General features: G+C 38.1%; 1 protein-coding gene and 1 non-coding gene across 2 annotated transcripts; one reads left to right on the top strand and one right to left on the bottom strand.

The window, feature by feature from the left end:
• Window positions 1-691: 691 nt before the first annotated feature.
• LOC140181371 (uncharacterized) lies at window positions 692-7,398 on the top strand. The gene is made up of 3 exons (XM_072224918.1): window positions 692-991; window positions 6,766-6,915; window positions 7,117-7,398. Exons 1-3 carry the CDS (start codon window positions 692-694, stop codon window positions 7,396-7,398), a joined length of 732 nt encoding a protein of 243 aa, XP_072081019.1.
• Window positions 7,399-12,948: 5,550 nt separating this feature from the next.
• Window positions 12,949-13,056, bottom strand: LOC112774182 (small nucleolar RNA R71). Its single transcript, XR_003188681.1, has one exon. It is a non-coding gene; the product is annotated as a small nucleolar RNA R71 (small nucleolar RNA).
• Window positions 13,057-21,219: the final 8,163 nt, after the last annotated feature.

Raw genomic sequence — 21,219 nt, forward strand, 5'->3', positions numbered from 1 at the left:
ATTGTTCTCCTCTCATTCTTCATCTCTTCGTCTATTTTCTTTTCTTCTTCTCTCTTGAACTCGTGCAACAGTGTTTGATGAGAGCTTTGTTAATTCACCTTTCTTCACGGTGAGGTAACGAGTATTCCAATCAACGAGATTGAGAGATAAAGATTGTGAGCCAATTGGTGAAACCTGCATCTATGGGTGAGAAATCAGGAAGCGGATCTGGACTTGGAGGAGTTGGTGTGATGGATGCTAAGCAGTTTGCGGCATTTTTCAGTCAAGTTGCGCAGATCCAGAGTTGTCTCAACAAGGCAAATCCAAATCAAGACCTTTCAAGTCCTTACTACATTTTGCCGTCTGAAAATCCAAGTATACCTATTACCAATGTCACACTTACCAGTTTAAATTATAGTGCCTGGAGTAAAGCCATGATGAACGCACTTTATTCGAAGAACAAATTTGAATTTGTTGTGGCACCATTCCTAAGCCTAGGAAAACATATCCAAATTTTAAGGTGTGGCAACGATGTAACACATATGTAATAGCCTGGATTAATCTCTCACTGAGCCCTGACATATATCAGAGTGTTTTATAGAATAATATAGCTCATGATTTGTGGAATGATCTTAGGCATCGGTACTACTAACGAGACAAGTTTAGAGTAGCTGAGTTAAATGAGGAGATTTATGCGCTCAAATAGGGAGACATGTCCGTTACTGCCTATTTTGCTAGGCATAAAAACCTTTGGGAAGAAGCTGATGATTTTAGATCGATTCCTGGATGTGAATGTGTTAAGTATGAGTGCGGTTTAGGCGTAGTAAGGCAACAAAGGGAAGAAGATAGAGTCACAAAGTTTCTTCGAGGTCTTGGAGAACAATATTCAACTGTTAAGTCTCAAGTGATGCTAATGGATGAATTTCCTAGTGTTAACAAAATTCTGTCCATGATTACTCAGCAGGAGAGACAACTCTTCAGTTTTGATAATGCTTTAGACACAAAAATTTTGGTAAGCTCCTCAGGCTCTTTGACGAACGGATTTTTGCTAGTAAAGAATTCACAAAAGTAATCTCGTTGTAAGTATAGTTTCTAAACTAACAATAATCCTTTCGTACAAAAACTTGTTTGTCACTAAAGCAAACCCAATAAAATATAAACCGAAGTATTTAAACCTTGGGTCGTCTCTCAAGGAATTGCAAGGAGGTGTATTTATTATTGGTTATGGAAGATTATCTTTTTGGGGTTTTTGAATAATGAACAGGAAAAGTAAATTGTAGGAATTAAAGTAATAACTAATAAAGCTCTTAGCAAGGTATGAGAACTGGAAATCCTATCCTAGTTATCCTTATCAATTGTGATGAGAATTGTTCATTACTCCCACTTAGTTAACCCTTACTAAATAAAGGAAAGTCAAGTGGACTAATCAATTTGATTCCTCAAGTCCTAGTCAACTCCTAAGGAAAGACTAGCTTTAGAGGGATCCAAATCAACCAGCAAATTTCAATTATCAATCAACAAGGGAGTTTGATAACTCAAGTGTCACCAATTATTAAACCAAAGCCAAAAGGAGAGAAATCTAAATATTGAAAGCATCAATCACATAAATTGAAGAAAGCAACAATAAATCTAAAATACCTCAAATTGCATTAAATAAAGAAATCAAATCTAACATGGAGTTCATAAACCAAATTGGGAAAATAAACAAACTAAAGTAATAGAATAAATAAAAGTAGAAGAGAAACTAAATTAAAGAAACATTGAACCTGGAATGGAGAAGAAGTAAACCTAACCTAAGAGAAATCCTAAATCCTAAAAACCTAAAATTGTGAATTATGAGAAGTTATGTGTTGAATGAATTGATTGATTCCCCCACTTTGTAGCCTCTAATCTGTGTTTTCTGGGCCGAAAACTGGGTCAAAAACAGCCCAGAAATTGCCCCCAACGATTTCTGATACGTCCAGCACACGGCACTATCACGCGTATGCGTCGTCCATGCGTACGCGTGGATTGAATTTTCTCCAGGTCACGCGTACGCGTGATCCACGCATGAGTGTCGCCTAACAGAGTGGCAACTATAACAAATTATATATCATTTCGAAGCCCCGGATGTTAGCTTTCTAACGCAACTAGAGCTGCCTCATTTGGACTTCTGTAGCTCAAGTTATGGTCGATTTAGTACGAAGAGGTCAGTGTTGACAGCTTTAGCAATTCCTTCAATTTCTTGTATTCTTTCCACTTTTGCATGCTTCCTTTCCATCCTCTAAGCCATTCCTACCTATAATCTCTGAAAACACTTAACACACATATCATGACATTGAATGGTAATAAGAGAGGATTAAAATTAGCTAAATTTAGACCAAAGAAGCATGTTTTTAATCAAAGCATAGAATTAGGAAGGAAAATGTAAAACACGCGAATTATATGAATAAGTGTGAGTTTAGTGGATAAAATCCACTCAGTTAAGTACAAAATGTACCACGAAATAGTGGTGCATCAAATCTCCCCACATTTAAACATTAGCGTGTCTTCATGCTAAGCTCAGGAGAAGCTATAAAGGAGTGAAGAGGAACGGTAAAGCTTATGAAATGCAACCTAACTATATGAATGCAACTACATGCAAAAAATGCTTCTACCTACTTGGTTAAAAGTAAACAAATTCTCCAAGACAAACAGAAATCAGATTCCACTAATTCAAATCACACAATAAGAGACAAGTAAACTTATAAGAAGATAGCTCATGAAAGCAGGGAACATAGAATCGAGCATTGAACCTTCACAGGAAGTGTATATACACTCTAATCTCTCAAGTGTCTAGGGTTGATCACTCTACTCTTCTCTAGTCATGCTTTCTAAAACTTTGTTCTTCATCTAACCAATCATCAAATATTTAGTATACTAATGCAAACATCATGAGGTCTTTTCAAGATTGTAATGGGGCTAAGGTGAGGGTGAGGATATATGTATGGCTAAGTGAGCTATAAATTGAATCTTTGACTAACCTAAGCTCTTACCTAACACACACACACTCTCTGTAATTCTAAAATTATGCTTAGCTACCCATAATTTCCACTTTTGTATCACATGCTCATGTACCAAATATTTCTTTAATTTTATCACATATGCATTGATCTTTTATTAAACTTGACATTGGGGTAATTTTATCCCCTTATTTATTTATTCATTTATTTATTTATTTATTTATTTTTGAATATTTTTTTTTTCATTTTCATTTTTTTTATAAAAGTAAACATAACATATCAATGCATATGAATTTTTAATTTTTCTGGTCTCACATGAGTAGGTACCCAAATTCCTAATATTTTATCATTTAAACACTGTACACTTTCATTAACCCAAGTTCCCACAGTATCTCCACACTTAGTTAACACACTATCTTAAGCTAACCAAAGATTCAATTGGGGTATTTAATTTGTTTTTCTGCTTAAGATTAGTGATGTGGTAAAATATAGAATAAATGGGGATTAAAAGGCTCAAGGTGGCTAACAAAGGTAATTAAAAGGGTAGGCTATTTAGGATAAGTGAGCTAATAACAAATGATGTCCTCAATCATATGCATGCATATAAATACACTAAACATTGGACATATAGAGTGGAATAAAGTATAGATTACAATTCTGGAGAAGAAAATATACAAGAATAAAACATTATGGTTAAATAGTGTAACCATGTAATTAAGCTCAAATCTCACAGGTTGTGTGTTCTTAGCTACAAGTCTTGTTCCAATTTATAGTCTTCAAACAAGTTTAACACAAATTTTTCAATTTAAATTAGTGAAATATTATAAAATAGAGTCTTGAAAAGAAATTTATTACTTTAACCAAGTAGTAGTTAAATGCACAAAATCAAACAAATATGCAACCAAACATGCAAATGCAATAATTAACAAAGAAAATTAAACATTGGTGTTGAAATAAGAAATAACTAACCCACGAAAGTCGGTATCGACCTCCCCACACTTAAAGATTACACCGTCCTCGGTGCATGCTGAGATGTGCAAGTGGACGGGCGGTTACAACTGATGCTTTTCTCCAAAGATTGTGCAGATGGACTTGTCTGTTGCCTCATTGAGAAGCTTTTCTTTTTCCTTCTCGGTGGCCATCCTGAAAGAAGAGAAAAAAGAAGAAAGGTAACCCAGAAATAAAGATAAGAAAACAAATACAATATGGGTGGGTTAATGCCAAATAATAAGGGTCTCAATTACATGGTAGCTACAACATGCAAGTGAGAAAATAGTAGAAGCAAATGGCATATCAATAGTGCAAAAATTGCAATAAAGGCTAAGAGATAGTGGGTAATGAAAGACATTCTAAATTCATAACAATGCACAAGGAATATAAGTATCATAAAAGATTAGCATTGACTTAAATAATATTACCCAACAGTGTAAAACAAGTCACTAAGCACCAAAATAATTCAAGAAAAGATGCAACAGTTGAATAAGAACATGTAACACCAATGGAAAAATAATAAACTTAGAAAAAGGAAAAAATATGCACAAAATTAAAATGCAATGAATAAAATTATGCAAATACAATAAGGAAAATAGAATGAAAGAGAATAATGATGAGAAGGTAAATAAACGACAAAAAAGAAAGTAAGAAAGGAGGAAGAAAGAAAGAGAAAAGAGAGAAAAAAGGAGAAGGGAATGAAAAACGGGACGCGACGCGCGTGTGCTGGCCACGCGTGAGCGTGAAAACGGAGACGGCCATTCGACGCATAAGCGTCGCCCACACGTACGCGTGGGTGGTCTGAGAGCGAAATGAGGCTCACACGTCAGGGACGCGTACGCGTGGGTGATTTTGTGCCTCTAGCACAGTTCCATCGCAAGGGCAGCATAACTCTCTGTTAGATGTGCTTTTTACACCGATTTTCATCCCCACGCATACACGTTGCTGATACTTACGCGTGGGTTGAACTTTCTGCAGGGGACGCGTACGCGTGAGGTACGCGTAAGCGTGGGGTGGCTTGTGCTTCACGCACCCCTCTCGCGCGTCTTTCGCGCAACTCTCTGTCTAGGTGCGAAAACATAAACGACGCGTGCGCGTCGTAGACGCTTGCGCGTCGATCCCCCCCTTTTTTTACAGTATGCAGAATGGACAATGCAGATGCTGATGCAAACAGTATGAATGAACACTAAGAAAAATAGAATAAAATAAAACTAAGAATAAAACAAAACAAAATAAAACTAAGACTGAAAAAGAACGATCATATCATGGTGGGTTATCTCCCACCTAGCACCTTTAGTTAGAGTTCTTAAGTTGGACATTTGGTGAGTTTCCTGTCATGGTGGCTTATGCTTGAACTCATCCAGGAATCCCCACCAGTGTTTGTAATTCCAATAGCCTCCGGGATCCCACACTAGTTGCATAAATCCTTCAAGCAAGTTAAAGCAAGTGACAAGGTTCCAGGAGTGTTGATTGTTGGAATGAATTTCGGGGTCCCAAACCTTGCTGTTGCACCCGTCTTCTTGTTGATCATCATTTTTCCACTTGGGTGGTGAGCAATTGGAATTCTCACGAAGATATCCAAATAACTTCCTAGACCCATTCAATTGAGAATTATACCAACCCTTGTACTTCAATTTGGAGCATGCAACCATATTGAACCTTTCATGACAACTCTTACCACTAACCATCTCCCTCTTACTCTTATAGCCACAAAGAGCTCTAAGTTGCCCATCCGTCTCAAGAAAAGCATATTCAAGTGGGCTAATTAAGCTTAGAGATGAAAGATTTACCCACTTGAATGAAGGAATGGATGGTGATGGCTTTGGGGGAGAGGTCTCCAACAACTTTGGCAAGGTGAATTCCAGCTCCATTCCCTTGAGCTCTTCCTTGACAACTTCTACCTCTTTGCAAGCTTCTTCAGTTTTAACCTCTTCCTCTTGGTAGCTTTCTTCCAATTCAATCTCTTCTTCATTACTCACCAAGGGCATGGGAGGTTGTGCTTCTTCTTCTTTAATCTCAATCTCTTGATCAACCTCTTCAAAGTCTTCAGCCATGATATGCCTTGGAGGTTGTACATCCTCCTCAACATCAAATTCAAACTCCTTAGAAGGAGGCTCTATGACTTGAGGTTCAAATTAGGGTGCCGCATCTCCTAAATCTTCAACCACTTCCTCTTCTTCAGCACGTGGCACTGTCACGCGTACGCGTCGTCCACGCGTACGTGTGGATTGAATTTTCTCCAGGTCACACGTACACGTGATCCACGTGTGCGTGTCACCTAACAGTGTGGCAACTATAGCAAATTATATATCATTTTGAAGCCTCGGATGTTAGCTTTCCAACGCAACTGGAACCGCCTAATTTGGTCCTCTGTAGCTCAAGTTATGGTTGATTTAGTATGAAGAAGTCAGTGCTAACAACTTTAGCAATTCCTTCAATTTCTTGTATTCCTTCCACTTTTGCATGCTTCCTTTCCATCCTCTAAGCCATTCCTGCCCTGTAATCTCTGAAAACACTTAACACACATATCATGGCATCGAATGGTAATAAGAGAGGATTAAAATTAGCTAAATTAAGACCAAAGAAGTATGTTTTCAATCAAAGCACAAAATTAAGAAGGAAAATGTAAAACATACGAATTATATGAATAAGTGTGAGTTTAGTGGATAAAATCCACTCAGTTAAGTACAAAATGTACCACGAAATAGTGGTGCATCACTCTTCTTCTCAGAATGAAGTGAAAGGAAAAGGAAAAGGAAACATAAGTCAATCTAACAAAGGGTGAAATAAGTTGCAATGTACCCATTGTGAAAAGAGTGGACACATGGTGGATAATTGCTACAAGAAGCATGGTTATCCACTAAACTTCAAGCCTCGGTTTGATAAGAAAAATCATGTTCTTAATTGTATGACAGCAGCTGATGCTTCTGAGGATGATAATGACAATCTCAGTGTTCATCAACTGGTAAGGAGTAAACCGACCATTATTGAATTTACTCCAGAGCAAAGAGAAGCGCTTCTAGCATTGCTCAACAGACAAGATCAATCTCATTCTTATAGCATTAGCCAGATTTCAGCCAAAAATAATCTTTCACCTCATAAAGGTAGAATGGTGCATATTTTGCATTTTGAATCTGATGTCATGGCTCTAAACATTTCAACTTAGAAACACAAGCCGTGGGTTATAGACATTGGTGCTACGGACCATGTGTCATATTTCTTGGCAGATTTTAAAAATTATTTCAAGATAGATCCTATTGTTATTAGATTACCCAATGGTGCTCTCACAACAAGCTGCATTATGGGAACCATTGTGTTTTCTGATGATCTTTACCTTACAAATGCATTGTTCATCCGTACCTTCAATTTCAAACTCATTTCGGTTTCAAAGCTCACTGCATCACTGTATTGTAAAATGAGTTTTACTTACAAAGATTGTGAGATCTAGGATCTATACACTTTGAGGATGATTGGTGCAGCTAGTAATGTTGATGGTCTCTACATTCTGCACAAGGAAATCAAGACTCTCCCTCATATCAAAGAAATTTCTCGCAACCACATTCCAAGCTCCTTGTGGCATGCTAGACTAGGGAATCCATCACATGATAGACTAGTTGCATTGCAAAAGTACTTTGAATTCATTGATTGTAAAGAAGGTAAAACACCTTGTCATTCATGTCATTTAGATAAACAAAAGAGATCGCCATTTTCTGTTAGTTTCAATGTAGCAGCCACTGTGTTTGACATTCTTCATATTGACATTTGGGGACCTGTGTCCATTCCCTCCTTTACTGGAAAACGTTATTTCCTCACTATAGTGGATGACTGTTCTCGTTTCATCTGGATTTTATTCATGAAAACCAAGGCAGAATCTTCACAGTTAGTTAAGGACTTTGTTATTTTTGCTAAAACTCAATTTTGTGCAAATGTTAAAACAATTCGCACAGATAATGGTCCTGAGTTTTTAATGCCTACATTTTACAGCTCTACTGGTATTACACACCAAAGAACTTGTGTGGAGACACCACGACAGAATGGGATTATTGAGCGTAAGCATCAGCACATTCTTGCTGTGGCTCGTGCTCTCATGACTCATGCTATTTGCTAAAATCATTTGGAATTATAGTGTTGGGCATGTAGTTTATCTGATAAATAGACTATGCACTCCCTTTTTGAAAAATAAATCTCCTTATCAAGTTCTCTACAAGTGTCTACCAGATATTTTAAATCTCAAAGTCTTTGGTTGCTTAGCTTATGCTAGCACTCTTAACAGACACAGAGGTAAACTAGATCCAAGAGCCAGGAAATGTCTGCATCTTGGATTCAGGGAGGGTACAAAGGGCTATCTACTATTTAATTTGTAAACTCGAGAAATTTTTCTATCTCGAGATGTGCAGTTTTATGAAAATTGTTTTCTTTATTGTCACAAATCAGATTCCAACAGTAAAGTCACTTCTAACTTTCCAGCAAACAAATCTAATCACTTTGACTATAGCTTTTTACACGATAATAAAATTCAAGTTCTAAATCAGAATAATTCCAACCCTTAGGATGATGTGTGTCAGCAAAATTTAAATACTCAAATTGATGAAGCACTTCATGATTTAAGTGATAGTGAGGATATCTTGCCTTATGCAGAAATTCATGATCATATAGACACATGTTCTGCATTAGCATCTGCATCACATGAGGAATCACCAAATTCTTCTCATGTCTCTTGTCAAATTGCGCCTGAAATTGCTGGAGTAAGGAGATCTACTAGACAAACTAGAGCTCCTGCATATTTGGTAGACTATGAATATAAGACTGATGAGCGGATAATTTATACGCTTTTTGTCATTGTTTTTACATAGTTTTCAGTATGATTTAGTTAGTTTTTAATATAATTTTATTAGTTTTTAAATAAAAATCACATTTCTAGACTTTACTAGGAGTTTGTGTATTTTTCTATGATTTCAGGTAATTTCTGGCTGAAATTGAGGGACTTGAGCAAAAATCTGATTCAGAGGCTGAAGAAGGACTGCAGATGCTGTTGGATTCTGACCTCCCTGCACTCGAAGTAGATTTTCTGGAGCTACAGAAACCCAATTGGCACGCTCTCAATTGCGTTGGAAAGTAGACATCCAGGGCTTTCCAGCAATATATAATAGTCCATACTTTGCCCGAGTTTTGACAACGCAAACTGGTATTTAAACGCCAACTTCCTGCCCTATTCTGGAGTTAAACGCCAGAAACAGGTTGCAAATCAGAGTTAAACGCTAGAAACAGGCTAAAACCTAGCGTTTAACTCCAAAAAGAGTCTCTACACATGAAAACTCAATGCTCAGCCCAAGCACACACCAAGTGGGCCCGGAAGTAAATTTCTACATCATTTACTTATCTTATGTAACCCTAGCTACTAGTTTAGTATAAAAACTACTTTTAGTGATTTATTTTAAAGAATCTGGAGATCATTTTGTACATGTTTAGGAGGCTGGCCATTTGGCCATGCCTAGACCTTGTTCTTATGTATTTTCAACGGTAGAGTTTCTACACACCATAGATTAAGGTGTGGAGCTCTGCTGTTCCTCATGAATTAATGCAAAGTACTATTGTTTTTTTATTCAACTCAAGCCTATTTATTCTCTAAGATATTCATTCGCACACAAGAACATGATGAATGTGATGATTATGTGACGCTCATCACCATTCTCACTTATGAACGCGTGCCTGACAAACACTTCCGTTCTACATGAAAGCAAGCTTGAATGCATATCTCTTAGCCTTCTGATTTACGATCAGAGTCTTTGTAGTATAGGCTAGAATTATTGGCAGCCATTCTTGAGATCCGGAAAGTCTAAACCTTGTCTGTGGTATTCTGAGTAGGATCTGGGAAGGGATGGCTGTGACGAGCTTCAAACTCACGAGTGCTGGGCGTAGTGACAGACGCAAAAGGATCATTGGATCCTATTCCAGCATGATCAAGAACCGACAGATGATTAGCCATGCGGTAACAGTGCATTTGGACCATTTTCACTGAGAGAACGGGATGTAGCCATTGACAACGGTGATGCCCAACATACAGCTTGCTATGGAAAGGAGTATGAGTGATTGGATGAAAGCAGTAGGAAAACAGAGGTTCAGAAGGAACAAAAGCATCTCCATACGCTTATCTGAAACCCTCACTAATGAATTGCATAAGTATCTCTATCCTATTTTATATTTTAATTATATTTTAACTATCAATTCACCATAACCATTTGAATCCGCCTGACTGAGATTTGCAAGATGACCATAGCTTGCTTCAAGCCGACAATCTCCGTGGGATCGACCTTTACTCACGTAAGGTTTATTACTTGGACGACCCAGTGCACTTGCTGGTTAGTTGTGCGAAGTTGTGAAAAAGAACTAAGATTATGAACGTGCGTACCAAGTTTTTGGTGCCGTTACCAAGGAATGAACAATCACGATTTCGTGCACCAAGTTTTTGGTGCCGTTGCCGGGGATTGTTCGAGTTTGGACAACTGACGGTTCATCTTGTTGCTCAGATTAGGTACTTTTATCTTACTTTTAAGCTTTTTATTTCTTATTTTCGAAAAATACAAAAAAAAATTTTCTTCTTTTTCGTTCTTCCCAAAATAATTTTCGAAATAAAAAAACAAAAAAATTTTGAAAATAAATTGTTCTATGACTTCAGAATTTTTAAGAATGAATTCTAGAGTTTCATGATGATCTGTTGAAGTCTGGCTGGCTGTGAAGCCATGCCTAATCTTTTGGACCGAGGTTTCAACTCCTCATCACAAGAGCTTTTTTTTATTCTCATCAATTCAGCTGTTGTATGCCTGATTTGTATCTTAAAGCTTGGCTGGCCATTGGCCATGTCTAGTGTTTTGGACCAGAGCTTTCAATGAAAGCTTGGCTGGCTAGTAAGCCATGTCTAATTCCTGGACCGGAGTTTTAGGCTGACATTGCATGATTCTTGGAATTCTCATTAAAAATTTTGAAATCCTTATTTTTCTTTTTCCAAATAATTTTCAAAAAATCCAAAAATTTTTTAATAAAATCATAAAAACTAAAAATAATTTTGTGTTTCTTATTTGAGTCTAGTGTCAATTTTTAAGTTTGGTGTCAATTGCATTCTTTTATTTTTCTTAAAAATTTTCGAAAAATTCATGCATAATGTCCTTCATGATCTTCAAGTTGTTCTTGATGATCTTCTTTGTTTGATCTTTGCATTTTCTTGTTTTGTGTCTTTTCTTATTTTTCACATGCATTTTCAATTTGTTAGTGTCTAATTATTGAAAATTTCTAAGTTTGGTGTCTTGCATGTTTTTCTTTTCTTAAAAATTTTCAAAAATAAGTCTTGATGTTCATCATGATCTTTAAAGTGTTCTTGGTGTTCATCTTGACATTCAAAGTGTTCTTGCATATTTTTCTTGTTTTGATTCATAATTTTTATGTCTTGTGTCTTTTTTGTGTTTTTCTCTTTCTTCATTAAAAATTCAAAAATAAAAAAAATATCTTTCCCTTTTTCTCTCATAAATTTTTAAAAATTTGGTTTGACTTAGTCAAAAAGTTTTTAAAATTTAATTGTTTCTTATGAGTCAAGTCAAATTTTCAATTTAAAAATCCTATCTTTTCAAAACCTTTTCAAAAATCAAATCTTTTTCATTTTTTTATGATTTTTGAAAATTTTAAAAATGATTTTCAAAATCTTTTTCTTAATTTCACTTCATAATTTCAAAATCTTTACTAACAATTAATGTGATTGATTCAAAAAAAAATTTTAAAGTTTGTTACTTGCCTATTAAGAAAGGTTCAAACTTTAATTTCTAAAATCATATCTTTTAGTTTCTTGTTAGTCAAGTAATCAACTTTAATTTCAAAATCAAATCTTTTTAAATTTCCCTTTCAAATCTTTTTCAAATTAAATTTCAAATCATATCTTTTTCAAAAATCAATTTTCAAAATCTTTTCTAACTTCCTATCTTTTCAAATTTGATTTTCAAATCTTTTTCAATTAACTACTTGACTTTTTGTTTGATTTTAAAAGTTTTATGTTTCAATCATATCTTTTTCAAAACCACCTAACTAATTTTTCCTCTCTAATTTTCGAAAACTCTTCCCCACTTTTTCAAAATTCCTTTTTAATTAACTATTTGTTTTAAATTCTAATTTAATTTAATTTTATTTTTCTTTTCAAAATTTCGAATTATAACTAATAGTCAAAATAAAAACAAAAATTTTTTTATTTATTTTATTTAATTTTCGAATTCTTCCCCCTCTCATCTCTTTCTATTTATTTAATTATCTATTAACACCCCTCTTCCATTCAAAAATTCGAACCCATTCTTCTCCTCTGTGTTCGAATTCTTATCTTCTCCTTCTTCTATTCTTCTCTTCTTCTACTCATATAAAGGAATCTCTATACTGTGACATAGAGGATTCCATATTTTCTTTTCTGTTCTCTTCTTTTTCATATGAGCAGGAATAAGGATAAGAACATTCTTGTTGAAGCTGACCCTGAACCTGAAAGGACTCTGAAGAGGAAACTAAGAGAAGCTAAAGCACAACCCTCTAGAGAGGACCTGACAGAAATTTTCGAAAAAGAAGGAGACATGGCCGAACCTAATAACAATGGTGGAGATGCAAGGAAGATGCTTGGTGACTTTATTGCACCCTCTTCTAACTTCTATGGAAGAAGCATCTCACTTCCTACAATTGGAGCAAACAACTTTGAGCTTAAGCCTCAATTAGTTTCTCTAATGCAACAGAACTGCATGTTTCATGGACTTCTAATGGAAGATCCTCATCAGTTTTAGCAGAATTCTTGCAAATCTGTGACACTATCAAGACAAATGGAGTTGATCCCGAGGTCTACAGGCTTATGCTTTTTCCTTTTGCTGTAAGAGACAGAGCTAGAACATGGTTGGATTCACAACCTAAGGATAGCCTGAACTCTTGGGATAAGCTGGTCAGTGCTTTCCTGGCCAAATTCTTTCCACCTCAAAAGATGAGCAAGCTTAGAGTGGAAATCCAAACCTTCAAACAGAAGGAAGGAGAATCCCTCTATGAAGCTTGGGAAAGATATAAGCAACTGATCAAAAGGTGTCCTACTGACATGCTTTTAGAATGGAGCATCATAAGTATATTCTATGATGGTTTGTCTAAGTTGTCAAAAATGTCATTGGACCATTCTACAGGAGGATTTCTTCACGTGAAAACCCCTGCAGAAGCTCAGGAACTCATTGAAATGGTTGCAAATAACCAGTTCATGTACACCTCTGAGAGGAATCCTATGAACAATGGAACACCTCAGAAGAAGGGAGTTCTTGAAATTGATACTCTGAATGCCATCATAGCTCAGAACAAAATATTGACTCAGCAAATCAATATGATTTTTCAGAGTCTGAATGGATTGCAAGCTGCATCCAACAGTACTAAAGAAGCATCTTCTGAAGAAGAAGCTTCTTCTGAAGAAGAAGCTTATGATCCTGAGAACCCTGCAATGGCAGAGATGAATTACATGAGAGAATCCTATGGAGATACCTATAATCCTTCATGGAGAAATCATCCAAATCTCTCATGGAAGGACCAACAGAAGCCTCGACAAGGCTTCAATAATAATGGTGGAAGAAATAGGTTTAGCAATAGCAAACCTTTTCCATCATCTTCTCAGCAATAGACAAAGAATTCTGAACAGAGCCATTCTGGCCTGGCAACCATAGTCTCTGATCTATCCAAGACCACACTAAGTTTCATGAATGAAACAAGGTGCTCCATTAAAAATTTGGAAGCACAGGTGGGTCAGCTGAGTAAGAAGATTACTGAAACTCCTCCCAGTACTCTCCCAAGCAATACAGAAGAAAATCCCAAGAGAGAGTGCAAGGCCATAACCTTACTTGGTGTGGCCGAATGCCCAGAGAAGGAGGAGGACGTGAATCCCAGTGAGGAAGACCTCTTGGGACGTCCTCTGGACAGAAATGAGTTCCCTTTTGAGGAACCAAAGGAATCTGAGGCTCATACAGAGACCTTAGAGATTCTATTGGACCTCCTTCTACCATTCATAAGCTCTGATGAATACTCTTCCTTTGAAGAGGATGAAGACACCATTACAGAGCAAGTTGCTAAGTATCTAGGAGCAGTCATGAAGTTGAATGCCAGTTTATTTGGTATGAGACTTGGGAGGATGAACCCCCCTTGCTCACCAATGAACTGAGTGCACTAATGAGGCAGACATTACCTCAGAAGAAATCGGATCCCGAAAAGTTCTTCATACCTTGTACCATAGGCACCGTGACCTTTGAGAAAGCTCTATGTGACCTTGGGTCAGGGATAAACCTCATGCCACTCTCTGTAATGGAGAAACTGGGAATCTTTGAGGTACAAGCTGCAAGAAACTCATTAGAGATGGCAGACAAATCAATGAAACAGGCTTATGGACTAGTAGAAGACGTGTTAGTAAAGGTTGAAGGCCTTTACATCTCTGCTGATTTCATAATCCTAGACACTGGGAAGGATGAGGATGAATCCATCATCCTTGGCAGACCCTTCCTAGCCACAGCAAAAGACGTGATTGATGTTAACAGAGGAGAGTTGGTCCTTCAGTTGAATGAGGGCTACCTTGTATTTAAGACTCAAGGTTCTCCTTCTGTAACCATGGACAGGAAGCATGAAAAGCTTCTCTCAATACAGAGTCAAACAAAACTCCCACATTCAAACTCTAAGTTTGGTGTTGGAAAGCCACAACCAAACTCTAAGTTTGGTGTTAAGAGGCCCCAACATTGCTCTGATTTTCTGTGAGGCTCCATGAGAGCTCACTGTCAAGCTATTGACATTAAAGAAGCGCTTGTTGGGAGGCAACTGACGTTGGGATTTTTGCCAGTAAAGAAGTTCATAAAAATAGTCGCGTTGTAGATATAGTCTCTAAACCAACAAAAATCCCTTCGTACAAACGTTTTGGTTGTCACAAGTAACAAACCCCTTAAAAATTGTTAACCGAGTATTCAAAACTCGGGTCGTCTTCTCAAGGAACTGCAGGGAAGTATGTTCTTATTATTGGTTATGGAGGTTGTAAAATCGGGGTTGAGAGTGAAGAGTAGATATGACAAATAATTTAAATGGAAATTAAAATAAATAAATAATGTAAAGCAATCTTTTGGCAAGGTAAGAGAAATTGGAAGTCCAACTTAGTTATCTCTCTCAACAATAATGAAAGTTGAATCTAAATTCCACTTAGTTAACCTTTACTAAAGTAAAGGAAAGTCAAGGGACTAATTAGTTTGACCTTCGAATCCTATTTATTTCCTAAGAAAAAGTTGGGATTATTGAAGTTCAGTTCAATTAGCAAGATAACGATTATCAATTATGCTGAGTTTAATAATGTTGAGTTACTGATTTCTTAACCAAGACCAAAAGGGAAAAAGTAAAATTGTTGGAATAAAAATGTCCTTAGATGGAAAGCAATGGTAACACAAATTAAGGAGAAAGCACTCAATAACTGAAATACCTCAAATAATCATTAATTCAAATCATAACCTGGAAAGGGTTCATAAGTCAAGTTGGCAACATTTATAGGTACGAATAAAAGCATTAAAGTAAATATTAAACCTGGATCGAGAGTCACTCTTACAAACTAAGAGAAGTCCTAAATCCTAATCCTAATCCTAAGAGAGAGAGAGAGAGGAGAGAACCTCTCTCAAACTAAATCTAAATCATGGAAAGTGAAAATTGGCGAGCTCCCCCTGAATGGATGTGTTCCCTCACTTTGTAACCTCTGGTCTATGCCTTCTGGGCTTGGATTTGGGCCAAAAAGGGCTTTAGAATTCGCTATGAGCGTTTTCTGCAATTTCTGGTGTGTGGCCTCTGTCACGCGTCCGCGTGGGTCACGCGGTCGCGTCATTCGGAGCATTTCCTTGTCACGCGGTCGCGTCAGTCATGCGACCGCGTCATGTGCGTTCTGCTTAAGGCGCGCGGTCGCGTCAGTCATGCGGCTGCGTCGCTGCTGATTCGCGCTTCGCACGCGATCGCTTCGTCCATGCGATCGCGTGGATGCCAGTTTCTTCAGAAGCTCCGTTTCGCACTTTCCTTCCATTTTTGTAAGTTTCCTTTTCCATCCTTTAAGTCATTCTGCCTTAGAAAATCTGAAACTACTCAACACACTAATCACAGTATCGAATGGAAATAAAGGTAATTAAAATAATTAATTTTAAAGCTTAGGAAACATATTTTTCACATACATCACATAATAAGGAAGGGAAAGTAAAACCATGCAATTAATATGAATAAGTGGGTGAAGGATTGAATAAATCACTTAAACTAAGCACAAAATAACTCATGAAATATGGGTTTATCAACCTCCCCACACTTAAACAATAGCATGTCCTCATGCTAAATCCAAGGTAAAGAATAAGGTAAGGTAAAAGTGGTGGAATGTTATGCAATGCAACCTATTCTAAATGCATCTACCTAAATGAGTCATGCAATTCCAATTTATCCACTCGTATATAAAGCTTACATGTAGTCAAATTAATTCACATTCTCAAGGAGTTATATATATATATATATATATATATATATAGCCAACCCTTAAATAATAAAGCATTTTAGCAAATGAGATGGGAAATAAAAATATTGTACAAACTTGCAAAACAATTATTAAAATAAGCACAGATATATGTTGATGAGTTATTGAACCCTCACTGGATTTTGTGTTTACCCTCTAGTCACTCAGTGTTTATTGGGTTTATTCACTCTACTTTTCTTTTTATTCTTACTTTCTATAACTTTGTTCTTCATCTAACCAATCAACAATTATAGAGTACAGTCATACCAAAAATCATGAGGTCTTTAATTAAAGTTGTAATGGGACCAAGGTAAAGGTAAGGATATATGCATAAGGCTAAGTGAGCTAATAAGTGAATCCTTAATTAGACTAAGATCTCACCCAACATACATATTTAGTAGAACAAAACTTCTTTACCAATTTTCCCATACTATCCTACTTGTTGTTACATGCTCATGTTTCAATTTTATTTTTATCCCATGTGCATTGCTTTTATTTTGCATTGGGGAATTCTTTTGTATTCCCTTTTATTAAATGCTGAAAAATAACCTTTTTTTATTGCACATGGTAATTGAATCACTTTGATTTCTCATGAGCATGCTTCCCAAATTTTTATTTTATTTCTTTTAATTTTTCTACCTTTTGTTTCTATCATCCATGTTCCCAATAGGTTTCCCACATTTTAATCTATTCATAATTTTTCTATCTTAAGCTAACCAAGGATTCAACTTGGGATTTTATTTTGTTTTTCTGCTTAAGGCTAGTAGTGTGGCTAAATAGAATAAAAGAGATTTTAAAGGTTCAAGGGGCTAACAAGGGTGATGTGAAAGGTAGGTTATTTTGGGGTAAGTGAGCTAAAATCAAATGATGGCCTCAATCATTCTTTTGGTATGTATCTATATTCTATAATTGGACATATAGATTAAAGCAAAGTAAAGAACATCAGAATAAAAAGAAGCGAAACACACAGAAATGAAATTATGGTTTGAATGCAACCATACAATTAAGCTCAAGACTCACAGGCTGTGTCTTCTCTAACTTAAGCATCATATATCATTCATATATGTTATGCAGGTTTAGTTAAAAATTCCCATTATTCTCATAAAAAAATTATTTAGGGTAGCCTTTAAAGTTTTAATGTTCCTCCTTGATGAAATGTTGTCAACTTAACTATATGATGTAATGCTATATATACAAGGTTTATGGATTTAAATCTGTTATGTTCAATTTCCTAGCTTACTTCTTTTTATATTTTTCAATTTAAATTATGCTATCTTATGCTAAAAATGGTAAACTATACTAATTAATCCACTAATAAGTCAGAATTGCAAACTAAACTAAATAACTAAAAATACAAAATGCAGAAATAGAGTAAAAATACATAAAAGCAGCAATGTATAAGTACTCAAAAAAAAAAAAGAAAAATACAGAAAAATATCCAAAATAAAAGAAAAAAGAGATGTAGTGGTTCACCAAAATAAAAACGCCAGAGATGGCGACCTCCCCACACTTAAAATGAAGCACCGTCCCTGATGCTCAGTCAAGCCGGGTGTGAAGGGGTGTCATCACTGGTAGGGATGGTAGCTGGAGGCTCTGTGGTGGTGGTGGGCTGAGGGTCTGGCTGCTGTAGAGGCGGTGCTGACTGGATCGGGATCTCCAGATCTGCACCCTCGATCTGATGCGTAACCTCCTGATGCGGGGCAGCCTGCTCTGTGTTTGCCTGCTGATGGGTCTCCTCCTGGAAAATAGTCTCCTCCTCGTGCTCATCCTCCTCCTCCTCTGATGGCTCTGATGGTGTGTCGGGCTCGGAGGGGATGTCACCACCCTGTCGGATAATCAGCTTCAGATGCGAATAGCGTCGCTGGCTGCGACGCTCCAATCTCTCATACCGGCGCCGGTTACGGCGCTCCATCTGATCAAGCTGTCGGAATAGGCGGTGCACGAGGCGGTATATGGGCTCAGAGGCGGGTGGAGGTGCAGTGGTGGCAGCAGGGGTAGCAGGGGCAGCCGTGGATGAAGAGGGTCCAGCAGACGGTGGGGCTGTCTCATCAGTAGCAGTGAAGGGTGGTGGTCTGGAGCCCAAAGCTAGGAAGTTCCTGCTGTGAGGAATGATCTTCCTGCAGTCCGCTGTTGGTGGTCTCTCATCGGCATCCTCCCATGGCACGTCAGCTCGACAGCCTAGCTGTGTAACCAGATACGGGAAAGGCAGGGTGCCTCGGACATAGACCCTGGCCATATAATGCCGGATAAAGCGTGGTAGATAAAGGTCCTTACCCTCCAGCACACACCATAGGAGGGTGATCATAGCAGCTGGGATCTCCGTCTCATGAGTACTCGGCATGACATAATTGCTCAAGATCTGGTGCTATAACCGAGCCTCATCATTTAAGTACGCCCTCTTGATCCCTCTAGGCATGGTGGTGTCCTGACCCATCTCCCAAGGAACAGTCGGGTCGAGAGCTATCCGTGCCTTTACAGCATCCCAATCAAACTGCATCAGGCGCATGTCCTCCTCAGCCTTTGAATAACCATCAGGCTGATCGGACTTGGCTGGGAGCTGGAGAATGTCCTCTATGGCCTCCTCAGTGACTAGAATTTGTTTTCCTCTCAGGTTTACTGCATCTAGGGTGGTGATGTAGTAGTTACAGTAGAATTTCCGGACCCAAGATGCATTGACCTCTGTCAGTGTTCGCTCCAGAAAGAACCAGCCTCTTTGCTTGATTTGCTCAGTGGTGTACCCCTGGAGTGCTTCTGGAATCTTCAGAGTTCTCTCCAGGTATAGATTCCTGGAGTATGCAAATGCCGGATACTTCAGCTCACAATACCGGTTTGCAAATTTTATTGAATCATTTGCAGGGAGCAGCTGGTCAGCTTTTTCCTGCTGTGTAAAGTTCTTCTCCTGCCATGAGGAATCATGCATGAGGGCAATGATGGACTGGGAGGAATCTCCTCTCTTGCGCTTGCCAGTAGCCTTGCCTTTTCCTTTCCTCTGTAAGGCAGACATCCTAAAAAATGGAAAACCAGGATATGGATAAAAATAAGGAAGCAAAAAGGCAATTAAACAAAGAAAACTCAAAGCGGCAAAGGAGAATTTGAGTGAGTAAAATGAGTCAAGTAAATGTGCATTAAGGATTGTGTAGTAGTTTAAAATTTGGAAAGAAAGAATTTTCAATCCAAAATGTATCAGAATTCAAGTTAAATAGAAAAATTATCATTATGCCATAGTTAGAAAGTTAGAGGAAAGTGAAAAAAAATCAGAAAAGAGATTTTGAAAAGGTTAGTATGGTTAGAATTTGAAAAAGAAGTTAGTAAATTAAAATTAGTGAGTCATTAAAATGTGGGTTAAAGTAAGTGGCATAAAGAAAATAGTCCATTTAACAAGGATTCACAATTATGACTAGAAATAACTCATAACTGAACAAGGAAAACAGGGTGATGTTGATTCTAATAGATACAAAGAAACCAAGAACTGGAATCAGAATATCACAAATGCAGTTTATAAACCAGGAAATCAAAAAGGAGAAGAAAGTCTGCCGTCGCATTCATGGAACGGTTTGGTTAAAGCAGAGGACAACAGAGTTCAGATTGTCAAACCAAAACATGAATGAAAATAATTTACAAAAAATTTGGGCAGCATTCCGGCTAAAATTGGATTGTCCCGGAAAATAGACAACAAACAAGGCAGTTCATATGAATAAAAAAACTTGCTGCAGGTACCTATAATTAATAGAAACATGAAAATTTAGAGTAACAAGCAGCAAATGCAGGAAATCACCGCATATGAATAAGGTCACAGGAACAGCAGAATCGCAGTTTTGATAAAACAGAAACATGAACAGTGCAAGTAAACAGACCTAGATCCACTAACCACAGCCTAAGCTACCTAACAACCTAAAAATCTACTACAACATGCATATCTATCTATCCTAATTATGAACAGAAACAGAAAAAAAAATTGTAAAATAACTGCGAAGGACAGAAAGGCGGCGTTCATCGGAACTTGGTGGGCGTGAGGAGTAGAACGGGGTAAGAAAGCGGCTGGTTGGTGGCTGCGGCGGCGTCCGGCGCAGTGGAAGGGTACGGCGGCGCGGTGGCGGCTGAGGGGAGCAGTGAAGAAGGGGGTAATGGGGATAGGGTTTAGGGTAATTGATAGAGGAAGGGAGGGGGTTGCGTGCGGGTGGCAAAGGGGGGTAGCGCGGCTGGGTTGGGTGCGGCGGTGTGAGGTGGGCAGTGGCGGAGGGCAGTGGCGGAGAAGGAGGGAGAAAGAGGAAGAAGGAAGGGGTGGGGGTGGGACGGCGGCGATGTCTGGGCGGTTAACGGCGTCGGCGGGGGTCGGAGATGGTGGTTGGGTGGTGGTGTGGTGGTGGCTGGGGTTTGGAGGAGGGGAGAAGAAAGGGTTGGGGTTCGGGGGGGTGGCGCGAGAATAGGGTTCATGTGATCAGGGGGGTTTAAATTGGAATCCACGCGGCCGCGTGGGGCACGCGGTCGCTTGGTGGGGGTGAAAATGGGGGTGACGCGATCGCGTAGGTCGCGCGATCGCGTGAGAGGGGTAGGAGAGGGGGTGATGCGATCGCGTGGGTCGCGCGATCGCGTCACTGGAAATCGTGCTAAACGCACGACTCCAGCACCGTTTCAGCACAACTCTCTGTCTCCTTCTGGGGTGATGTGCAATCCATGCGACGCGATCGCGTCGCTCACGCGGTCGCGTGGGATTGGTATTGTGCA

The sequence above is a fragment of the Arachis hypogaea genome, chromosome 18 (genome assembly GCF_003086295.3).
Source record: "Arachis hypogaea cultivar Tifrunner chromosome 18, arahy.Tifrunner.gnm2.J5K5, whole genome shotgun sequence".
Lineage (NCBI taxonomy): Eukaryota > Viridiplantae > Streptophyta > Magnoliopsida > Fabales > Fabaceae > Arachis > Arachis hypogaea.